Source organism: Rhinatrema bivittatum, chromosome 1 (assembly GCF_901001135.1).
Source record: "Rhinatrema bivittatum chromosome 1, aRhiBiv1.1, whole genome shotgun sequence".
Classification (NCBI taxonomy): domain Eukaryota; kingdom Metazoa; phylum Chordata; class Amphibia; order Gymnophiona; family Rhinatrematidae; genus Rhinatrema; species Rhinatrema bivittatum.
The window spans coordinates 762,775,214-762,787,547 of NC_042615.1; the positions used below are offsets into that span (position 1 = coordinate 762,775,214).

The 12,334-nt window shown below is 43.1% G+C and overlaps 1 protein-coding gene across 4 annotated transcripts in view; it reads left to right on the forward strand.

Moving 5' to 3' along the window:
• The first annotated feature begins 11,090 nt into the window (after window positions 1-11,090).
• LMAN1 (lectin, mannose binding 1) overlaps window positions 11,091-12,334 on the forward strand; it is a 140,882-nt gene continuing 139,638 nt past the window's right edge. For 3 of the 4 annotated variants that reach the window (XM_029579419.1, XM_029579411.1, XM_029579427.1), the window contains exon 1: window positions 11,091-11,373. In XM_029579419.1, coding sequence (XP_029435279.1) covers window positions 11,148-11,373 — 226 coding nt within the window. In that variant the 5' untranslated portion in view covers window positions 11,091-11,147. The remainder of the gene's footprint in view (window positions 11,374-12,334) is intronic. The other variant, XM_029579402.1, reaches the window with a different exon arrangement.

Here is a 12,334-nt window from a genome sequence, read left to right on the forward strand (position 1 = left end):
GGAGATCGACTGCAGGAGGTTGTTCAGCGAGGCGCCGGAACCCTCGCTGAACGACCTCCTGCAGTCGATCTCCTGCCGGCGCCATTTTCCGTACGAAAACGATTCGCGGCGGGAAATCGCTCCCTGACCCCCGCTGGACCTCCAGGAACTTTTGGCCAGCTTGTGGGGGGCCTCCTGACCCCCACGAGACTTGCCAAAAGTCCAGCGGGGGTCCGGAAGGACCTCCTGCCGTCCAATCGTGTTCGTCTATGGCCGCCGCCATTTTTCGGCGCCATTTTGGAAAATGGCGCCGGCTGAAGACAACAAGATTCAGGAGCAGGAGCCCGTTCCGGACCGCCGCTGGACCCGCAGGTTATTTAACTCATTTGGGGGGGGGTTCGGGAGGGTGGGGGATTTAATTTAAAGGGTCGGGGGTGGGTTTTAGGGGGTTTTAATGTGCCGGTTTTGCGATTTTTAGATTTTTAGATTTTTCACGATATTTTACCCCCCCAAACGGCAACAATACGATTCCCTCCCCCTCCCAGCCGAAATCGATCGTTAAGACGATCGAGGACACGATTCACATCCCTACTATCAGGAAAACCAAGAAAAGTGGGGATGGAGAGGCATACAGAAGACAAAATAAGGAAGCAAACGCACATGAGGCACCGCTGTATTTCCCAAACCCAGCTGATACTGAAGCACTGTGTTCTTTCATTTGTTAGTGTTTTGGCACATTCAGATAGAGCTAAAGAAGAATAAGCCTTGTCCCTTTCCAATAAAAGTGATCGCCACCTGCAGACAATCCCGTGTTTTCCTCCCATCTTTTGTGCTATATCTCTGCACTACAGATGAGAAGAAATAGTCTGTGCCTTAGAAAACCCTCATTCGGGCCGATACAGTAAAGTTCGCGGGGAGCGGGCGAGCACCTGCTCTCCCGGCGCGCGCACAGGACACTGGCCTGTGCGCGCGATTCAATAAACTAAAATATTTAAATTAGGGCCCGCGGTAAAAAGAGGCGCCTGTCAGCGGGTTTGACAGCCGATGCTCAATTTTGCCGGCATCGGTTCTCGAGCCCGCTGACAGCCACGGGTTTGGAAACCGGATGCCGGCAAAATTGAGCGTCCGGTTTTCAACCCGCGAGCCGCGGGCTGCTTTAAAATTTTTTTTTTTTACTTTTTTAACTTTTGGGACCTCTGACTTAATATCGCCATGATATTAAGTCGGAGGTTGCACAGAAAAGCAGTTTTTACTGCTTTTCTGTGCACTTCCTTGGCGCTGGCAGAAATTAACGCCTGCCTTTGGGTAGGCGCTAATTTCTTAAAGTAAAATGTGCGGCTTGGCTGCACATTTTACTTACTGAATCGCGCGGGAATACCTAATGGACGCGCGTTTTCGACGAATAAGGGGTAAAGCTAGCGAGTCGAAAACGCGCATCCAAATGCCGGTTAACAGTGTGCTCCACCGGATTGTCTGCAGTGTGCTCCACCGGAGCGCACTGTACTGTATCGGCCTGATTGTTAGATGAAGGTGATATCTGATGAAGAATATGTCCAAATAGGGTCAGCACTAATTTCCACAATTTTGAAATGGGAAACGTCTGGTTTCCTTTAACAGGGGGACGTGCCTATTGGCTGTTCCAGGTTCAAAGACCCAAAGAGAATCTGACAATGTGAACCTAAAAAAAATAAATAAATAAAAGGGAAGGGGGGGGGAGAATCGAGAAGAGGCCAAATATGAATTGAATTGATTTAGAATTGCCCTTTTATTAGCTGCTGCTAACCTCTCAGGGATAAAACATGGCACGGAAACAAACATAGAAAAATGTGTTGCTTTTGACAACACAATTGTCAGGAGGGAGAAAATCAAATGTCCAAAATTGTTTGAAAGCGAAATATAAATCCAGGGTAGGAAAAAGGCAATGCAACACTATTTCCTTTCCACTTGTCCCACATTGCAGGCAGGAGGATTTGAAAGAGAGTAGCACAGAGGATTTTTCCGGCAAGTATGCATTAATCAGAACAGCAAGTCAACAGAGCTTTTTTTTTTTTTTTTTTTTTTAAATGTAGTTATGTTGAAATGTGTTGTCTGTATACATTGGGCTTTTTTTTTATTGTGCTATACTTCCTAGGAGGAAAAATAATGTAAAAATGTAAAACTATATTTTTCTTTATAATCACAAGGCAGTTGCACTGGGAACAACTGCTTCTACCCAATAAATGTAAGGGAAAATTTTCTTATGAAATAGCGTGACTGCATTTTTATCCAAAATGTTAGAGCTACTGATAACTGAACACCAGTCAAACAATGAAAATATGCATGTGCCTTATAGTGGAATGACAACTCAAGATGGGGCCAGAAGAATAGGGTGAGGATTGTTTATTTATTTAAATACACTTTTATTCCGCAACTTCCTAATATCTGTTCAGTGCGGATAAAAAAAGACACTCATAAAACTTAATAATATAACATATCATCTATAAAACACAAAATAAACATGAACTAAAACATTAATTATGGACTAATACATTTCAGCCGCATCCAAACGCTTGTTCAAAAAAACAGTATTTTCGAGCCTTTTCTGAACAATTTTATATCCTGCTGTTCATGGAGCTCTACTGGCAACCCATTCCCACTCAGAAACAGCTACAGAAGGAAAAGCCCGTGCTCTTGTCTGGACCCATTTATACTTGTTGGCAGCAAGGATAACCAGCAAGTGGATACCTTCCGATCTTAGGGACTGTTTTGAGGTACACCAACCGATGAGACTTCTCAAGACACATGGGTAGTAAATATTTACCAGCAGTTTAAACAATATGTTCAACAACCTGAATCTCATCCTCCTACGTTACCGGAAGCCAGTGGAGGTCCCACAACACTGGGGGTATCATGCTTTTTCTTTCAGAGATCAGTCAGAACTCGAGCAGCTGCATTCTGGACCAGTTGTAGCACACAAGTTAACTTCTCAGGTAGGCCGACCTACAGAACACCACAATTATCTAGATGGCAGAGCACTAGAGCCTGTATCACTGAATGAAAAAGATCATGTGGTAGAATCAACCTCAGCGGTCTAACCATTTTTAATTTGTGAAAAGCCACGAGACAAATTTGTTGCTTCATTGTCAACTGGGAGTCCAGAAAGACTCTCTGACGCTTTACTTCCACTTGAATCGAGACAGATAGCCCATCTGCCAATTGCACTTCAGCAGAATCCCTCTTTTCAAGTCCTTTCCCTACCCAAAGGATCTTTGTTTTTTGTTATTTAAAAACAGATGATGGTTCATCAGCTAGCCCCTTACTTCCCTAATTATAGCTTGTAACTCAATCTATGGAAGCTCCCCGCCAGAGGTAAAAAACAAACAAACTGCACATCAACAACATACATAAAAAAACTTCACATTTAAAGACTGCAAGAGTGAGGCCAAAGGGGAAAGATATATATTAAACAGTTCTGAAGAAAGTGCTGACCCTTGTGGCACAACCCTTCACATATGGTGCCATGTAGAATGCAAGCCACCTATTTGAACCCTCTCATCTGATTAGTTAGATAGAATTGAATCCAGTTCAGCACTGTACCAATCCATATTTAAAGAAATACCCAATAAGTGTCCCATGATGTATTGTCTCAAATTCTACAGACAGAGCTAACTGGATCAGAATACCTGCATGTCCCTGATTCAGACTACTCAATAGAGTGTCCATCAAACTCAGAGGTAAATGCTCGATGTTATGATTATTGCAGAACCCAAATTGATTTGGGTTTAATGACTGGTTCTCACTTAAAATATCTTCCTGCTTTTACAACTCATCAAAATTTTCAAACTTAAAGCAGCACTATGTAAAATATCTACAGGCCGATACAGTAAGGAGCGTTAGTGCTGGGCGCACCCGCGGTTGCCGCACGCACAGTCCGGCTCACCTACCGCTCGATACTGTATTTAAATAGCTTGCAAATGCAAGCTGCGTCCAAGAAGCGTCCATGAAGCGTTAGGCCCGCGCAACCCATTTTACTGTATAGAGTGCTATACAGTATCCTGGGTGCGCTGGCCTAACGCTTCACAGACACGCTGGTATCTGTCATTTCAAGTATTTGTGTACTCACTACTTAAGCACATACAGTTATGTGCTCATAAATTTACAAACCCCTGGCAGAACAAAATTTTAAGAAAACATGAGAATTCAGAGAAAACACATGTTTCAAATATCTATTATGCATCACAGAATATCACTATCATTATACAATGAGCATACAAGATCCCTTATTTAATCTAATATCTGGCACCCCATCCCCCATTCTCTGTTCTTCCCCCCAAACGTTTAACAATCTAAATAGAAACCAAAACTAATAAGACTGTTGTCTGAACTTCTAACCTCCTAGGTCTCTGTAGCCTTGCTGGACAGTACCTCGACACAACCAATTTGCTGCCTCTGATCCAGTTGGTTTCTGGGGAATTGGAGCCTACTGTTACCAACTTTGCTAATCCCTGGCCTGCGGCAGGGACAGATTTAGGATTTTGCCATCCTAAGCACTTTTGGTGGTTTCACCCTCCCACCTCCCGTAAGGGGCTATTATAAGGTAGCAGAGGGTTGTTCTCTGATGAATGAGATTCAGCAGGGCTGGAAGGGAACATCTTAGCCAGCCTGCTGCCCCTAAATGTTTTCAACAACAAATAAGGAATCCCGTATAAGTTGAGTGGCGGGGACGCTCAAAGAGACCTCATAATAGATGTCACCTATTTGAGCTGACATGAAAGCTTATAATGGCTCAAGCTTTTCTTTGCTTGTAATCATCGGTCTCTATGAGCATGTGATGCTCCTGCAATAGGTAGCTATCTCGCGGCACGGTCAGTCTCTATTAGTACTCTGATATAGAGTCTCTTAATATACTTAACTTGCGATTTTCGTGTCCGTAGACAAACCAGTGTAGTTAGTATAAGTGTAATCCGACGCTGTTCCGACACGGCGTGTTTCGGAGGAAACCCTCCTTCCTCAGGGGCTCGGATGTCACTCAGGCCGGTTTTTCACATTGCTGCAATAAAGTGAACATAGACAAGACAGTGCCAAGATACCCGCAAATTTTGGGCTAGCGTGAAGGATGGAAGAAAGCACTTACTTTGTGGAAGGCAAGTTATGCGGCTGTATTATAGCGTCTCAAATGGTTCTGTAAAGCAAAGTGTGCAAGTTGATAAAGTATCCACTTTATGTTGAAATGAACAAAGAAATACCTTGTCCCCATAGAATACTGACTTCCAGTGATGCTGAACTAGCATTCATGGAGCCGTGCAAGACGTCTGTCAGCGGCCGGCGCGATGCGAACGCTGGCTTTTAAAGGGGGAAAGGGCGCCAAAACAGTGTCTAAGTCCTGAAATGGGCATATACGTCACTGACGGGCGCCATTTTAGATCTGAACTATCCAAAAAAGGGAAGTGATGTCATCGGACGCCATCTTGTAAATTTCTCAACTTCAGGGTACCCCCATATCTATCCATATAAGGACTTGTGCGTCACTCAGAACGCCATCTTGGCTGAAGAAGAATCGGTAATAACATAAAGTCCCAAAAAGATACAGTTAAATCAAAGTGTACCACTCGATCCTTTCATTTAGACCATGTGGTTCCACAGATTTGAGACGGTATATCCACTGTTGTTCTTTCAAATTTAAGATTGAAATTCTGTCCCCACCTCGCCATGATTGTACAACCTGCTCTATAATTAACTATTTAAGCTGTTCAAACGTATGTTGATGGGTAACACAGTGTTGCACCATGGGAGCCTTGAGGTCCTGGTTCTTGATCCGACTTTTATATTCAATGAGACGTATTCGGATTTTGCGCTTGGTCCGACCTACATATATTTTGTTGCACGGGCATATCAGTCCATATATGACAAAATCTGAATTGCAATGGACAAGATGTCGCCGTGTGATTCGCACCTGCGTGTTAGTGTCCAACCATTCAATGCCCGTAATCGCCTGAACACAAAAACTGCAATTGCCACATTGTATCTGGCCAGGAGGACTCGTGGTTAGATCGAGCTGTTGAGAAGCCCGAACCACATGTTGTTTAATATTAGTGCCCCGGCTGTATGCAAACATCGGCTGGTTGCAAAAGATGGGGTGGGGACTTAGGACATGCCAGTTGCATTGTATAGATTGTCTGATTCGTTGGGTGAGATCAGTGTGTTCCAACACACACACTAGTTGTGACATCTGTGTCTTACTCTTGTAGTGTAACAGGGATTCCCGTGGGGAGAATTTGGCTCTTTTGTATGCTCTCTTAATTGTAGTGCTTGGGTAACCCCTGTCTCGAAATCTATCACCAAGGAAGGCACTTTGTTGTATGAAATCTTGTTGATCAGAGCATATCCTGCGAATACGGAAAAACTGTCCTACTGGAAGCCCTTCCTTAAACCTTCTGGGGTGATGACTCTCAAATTTTAGAAGGTTATTGCGGTCAGTAGGTTTTCTGAAAAGAGTAGTTTGAATGGTACCTGCTTTTTTTGAAATCAGAATATCCAGAAAAGATAGTTGGTCTCTATCAAACACCATGGTAAATTTAAGGTGTGTACTAACTGTATTAAGCCATGAGAGAAACTCGGTCAATTGATGTACAGTGTCATTCCAGATGAAGAATATGTCGTCTATGTATCTTGACCATTGGGTAATGGATTTGAAAAATGGAGAAGGATATTTTACTGTTTCTTCAAATTGAGAAACAAATAGATTAGCAATATCCGGGGCCACAGGGGACCCCATAGCAACCCCATGTATCTGTAAAAAGTATTCCTGTTGGTAAGCAAAATAATTTTTAAACAGTACAAATTCCAATAGGGACACTAAAAATTCTGTGGGTATACGTTGTGGACGTATACGATTATTGAAAATATTTTTACCCAGTTCTAACGCTTCCTCTTGTGGTACGTTGGTGTAAAGTGATTCTATGTCTAAACTGACTAATAAGGCTTCATTCGGAACTGTGTGTATATCTCGAAGTAGCCTTAACATGTGTGATGTGTCCTGTATGTATGATTTGGATGTACTGACAACAGGTTGGAGGAAATGATCCAAAAATTTAGCCAATGGTTCCAAAAGGGAACCATTTGCAGATACAATGGGCCGGCATGGTGGGTTTACCAAGGTTTTGTGTATTTTGGGTACCCCATATATGACCGGTGTTCTAGGATGTTGTACATTCAGGAACCTGTACTCTTTTGTGGTAAGAAATCCTATCGATAGGGCTGTTTGTAATACATCTTGGATCTGAAGGAGGAGGTCTGATGTAGGATCCATTGTTAATTTGCGATAAAATTTTTTATCGTCAAGTTGTCTATAGATCTCTTGTTGATATGTGGTGTGATCCATGATAACGACCGCTCCCCCCTTATCTGCAGGTTTGATAATGATATCTGTGTTCTGTGCTAGCTGTTTGAGTGCGTAATTTTCATTTCTAGGTAAGTTATAAAAAGTATGACGAGGTGAAATCTCCATGTTAGTGACATCTTGAAGGACTAATGTTTGGAAAGTTTTAATGTGTGGATCGATAGGTCCCGGTGGGAGCCATCGGGACTTAGGTCGCACTATGGACATGTCATGAGCGATATCTATGGTAGAAAAATGATGTTTGATTATAAGAGATCGAAAAAATTTATGCAGTGCTATCCTGCTAGTGAATGGATTGTGCCTATTGGTTGGAACAAAAGCTAATCCCCTGTTAAGAACCGATTCCTCATCTGGAGTTAGATGGTGATGCGATAAGTTGATCACTGACGATTGGACTGCGAGCGAGTGAACGGTTTGTGCCACATTGTGTCTTCGTCTCGGGATGATTGGTATGTTGTTTTCTTGCCCCGTGCTCGTCCTGGTTTGGGAGGAAATTTGCGCTTGGAAATTAATTTTAGCTTGATTCATAACGGTCTGATATGTATTATAAGGTCCATTATTGCTGGCTGTGAAATGTTTCCTGTTGTACACCACTTCTTTGGAATATTGCTGGACCATGACTATTTTTGTAGTGGTTGTAAATTGTTCTTAACTGACAATTTGGATAATAAAAAAATTACTAATTAAAAAAAAAAAGAAAGAAAAGTTAATCATTCAAAAGATAAGAAATGTAAGAAACAAAATTATAACAGCGAATATGCAGAACGGTTGCATTCTCTAACACATGTATAGAACTTTTGTATTCCTTTTGACTTTATCCAAATTATTAAGGATGAAATGCAGCAGCCTTGTTTGAGGTTTAATATAAAACTCTTACTGAAGTCAAAGAGTATGCATAGGTGATAAGCCAATGAAATGAACTGAATGCAAAAAAACAGGAATAATAATATAAAAACATACTTAATGTTCAGAAGCTACCTTTACATTGTTAGAAATTTTCTAATCATTCATGTTTTATCACTGAATCATTAAATAGTAATATAACTGCCATTTCCATAACCTTCCTTTACCCTGCATCTAACAAATGTTAGAGCAAGTGACCATCCCTAGTTCATTAACTGACTGACCTCAGCATTAACAGCCTTTTCACTAGTGTAGTCTTGGAAACAAAGCTTCCTGTGCGTAATCCAAGATTATCTAGCTCTTTATCCTGCATGTGACCCTTAATTACTTGCTAAATTAGAATGGTTTCTCTGAAAATCACAAGAGGAGGTTAATATGTTCTTCCAGAGCTGGTCAAGCTAAAATGACACAACATTCACAGAAAATTCAAATGACATTATCCATTGAAGGCGTCCCTTTCAGGGGTAAGATGAACTCTCCCAATGGGAAGCAGCATGCGTGCGTAGATAATGCTTCTGTCACTCACTTTCCTTGTTCTAATTCTTGAACTGCCGCCTAATCTGCTCTAAACAATTTGCTAAGCAAATAGCAGTTAGATTACTTAGCGTGCAAGGGCTGGGATCCATGTGTCCTTTCTAATTAACATTGCAATTGTTATTAAACTATATGCTTCACATATCAGTTTCTGGCTGGAAGCACCAGTAGACTGAATGCATTAACATTTGAATTTTAGATTTAATTACTCGCTTTTACAAACTTGAGCTCAAGGCGAATTACATTCAGGTGCCAGTAGGTATCTCCCTCCTTCATACGATTTAACCATTTAAGATACTGATGTAATAAGGTGAGCTAAAGTTAGTACACCTTGGGGCTGATGCAATACAGTGCGCTCAGCCGAGCGCACTGTATAACCCACACTCCGATGTGGGTTAAAAAGGCGCTAACCCACCCCCTAATGCAATAGGGGGATTAGCGCCTATTTATCTCGCGTTGGACGCAGAGTGAATGCAATAGCTCATCACATGCAAATGCATGTGAATGAGGCTATTACTCATTCACTCCGCATGCAAAAAAATAAATATGCGAGTTTATCAGCGGTCATTTTCATTACTGGTAGACGGCCGCAGCGACCCCCTAATTTGGGTATTGCATGGCGCCCACCTTGCGGGCGCCATGCGCGCGTTAGGAAAGCGGGCACGGAAAAGTCATCGGCCCCCTTAAATTTTAGTACACATTTTTCAGGCCGATTCAGTAAAAGTCGCGGGAGAGCGGGCAAGTGCCCAGGCCACTCTCCTGTGCACGCGATTCAGTATTTAAATGAGGGCCCGTGGTAAAAAGAGGCACTAGGGACACTAGCGCGTCCCTAGCGCATCTTTTTTGACAAGAGTGGCTGCTGTCAGCGAGTTTGACAGCCAACGCTCAATTTTGCCGGCGTCGGTTCTCAAACCTACTGACAGCCACGGGTTCAGAAACCAGACACCGGCAAAATTGAGTGTCCGGTTTTCAACCCCTTAAATTATTAATTTTTGTTTTTTAATTTTTTTTACTTTGGGACCTCCGACTTACTTTTCTGTATACTTTCCTGGCACCGGCAGAAATTAACTCCTACCTTTGGGTAGGTGCTAATTTCTGAAAGTAAAATGTGCAGCTTGGTTGCACATTTTACTTAGTGAATCGCGCAGGAATAACTAATAGGGCCATCCACATGTATCTGCATGTTGCGGGCGCTATTAGTTTCGGGGGGTTGGACGCATGTTTTCGACCCCCTTACTGAATAAGGGGTAAAGCTAGCGCGTCTAAAAGGTGCGTTAAAAGTGCGCTCTGTACTGTATCGGCACGTTTGTTACCTAAACTTTACTCATAATTAATAAGGTTTTTAGTACTAAAAAATGTGCAATAAAATGTATGCAAAGCCTATCATACTTCCATGCAAATCTCATTTAAATAGATTAAATATACTTTCCTCCCCAATGCAAGGAAGTATATAAAATCCCTAACAATAAAACTCGGAGAGTTAATACTTGGTCAAAGGTGGAGTAAAGTTAACTGAAATTTCCGAGCTCGGTGTTAGTCTATATTACTGTGCTAGCAGGAGCCCGAACCTGGAATTCCTAGGTATGGGGATTCTGGATTCGGGTCCTCCAGCTTCGGAATGGTCTGGGGCCATGCTGACACAGCACTGGAGCCTAACACTAACCCTAATAATTCGGGCCAACGCAAAAGGATGATGTTCCTTCAGTCTTGCACCTTTATAGGCTGTTTATACGATAAAGAAAAAAATTCTCTATAGCGCTTTGGAAAGGCAGTTTGCAGGCTCTGTGTATCAGATATAGAATTTATCTCAACGTGCAGGGGACAGACAGGTCTATAAATCAGAATGAATATACCTTATAAACGAGAAAACATCCGAACGAGCAGAACTAAGTCGACTTGTAATTGTTTGGCTATTTACATACTTTCATGTTATGTAAAAGGTATGCTTAAAAAAGGTTAGGATGGCGGTAGAAACCCCGGAAAATCTACTGCTGTCATGAGTTTACAATTCAATAGTTCGGGTTACATCAGGCATCCTAAGCTTTCAGCCAGAACTGGGTGTCCTCCCGTTTTACCTCGGCTCCTGGGGATACCACCCCCGCCCAAAAAAAAAAAAGAAAGTTACGAGTGACGTCAGCGTACCCGCTGCAGGATCGAGTCGCCACGTGCACCATCGTCCTCCATGCCCCCTCCCATCCATCCACCACCACCGCCTCCCGCATCGATCCGGCCAATCAACGAGCGCCCTGTTGGCTTCGGCCGCAACTTCCTCGCTTCCACCAGCCAGAGTCAGCGAGACCGCTGCGTTGCTCCCGCCTCTTCTTCAATCGAAGGCTACGTCAGCAAAGTAAAGATGGCGGTGCGCGTGCTGCGTTTCATTGCTGGTGTTGGCCGGCTCCTGCCCTTGTTTAGCTTTCTGCTGCCGCCTCTGCTGCTGCTCTTGCTCTCCGTCGGAGCCGGGGCCCAGGACAGCGCGCAGACTCTCCAGCCGCACCGCCGTTTCGAGTACAAGTACAGTTTCAAGGGGCCTCACCTGGTGCAGAGCGACGGCACCGTGCTCTTCTGGATGCACACGGGCAGTAAGTACCTCTGCGCCCGCGGGCACGAACCCTGCTCCCCGACTGTCACCCCTCTCTGGAGACTTCAACATATAGGGCTAGTTGGTATTTTACCTTTCGGCCATATGGGACTGTGGTTGCATTTTTTTTTGTTTAGTTTCCAGCATACATAATGCAGCTTACCTGCTCACAGAGATAAGGGCTGACTTGCCAACTTCTCTTGTGCAGCAGTTTGCAATGTTGCTGGATAAGTTTTGTACGGGGGTGGAGGGAGCTCTTGGCCTTCAGATAAATGATAATATATACACACCATGACACACTTGCGAGCTTAAGCTGGCCGGTGTGATGCTAACATGTTTTCTTGTCATCAGTGATGTGCTATGTCTGGATCGCTGACATGTCAGCATGCAGGGGGGGGGGCCTATGCTAGATATACAGTGTTGTTTGACTTTGGCTCTCTGTTGACAAAGATGAGCCATAGGATTTCCCAACTTGGTGATGTGTCACTTCCGACGTGGATAGGTGCGCTGTGTATATCCTCTTGTCGATGGGCGCCACTAAATGATTGGTCGTCAGTGGCTATTGTGAAAGAATGGTTTGAACTAATTGATAGCCTAGCTGGGACCAAGGTCCAAAGCTATCATTTTTTATGCTGATAGAGTGTTTTTGGTATGTCCAGAGTATTGTATGGATATTTAATTCTCGTTTTGGCTTGTATGAGAGAAATTGCAAAACTAAGGCCACATCTGAATGTATACACTATGATGTAAATTAGTTTTGCTGTAATGAAATGTTGCTTTGGTGTTTACCATACAGTACAGTATGTAACATGCCAGCTGTTATCTGTATTAGATATGGTGCCTGTAGCTTCTGATACAATATTTTGCTGGTCTTTTAAAAACAAGTATTATGGTACATAAGCTTTTGAGATTTTGCATGCCACCTCACTGCTACAATAGATTTTAGGTTGGTCCATTAAAAG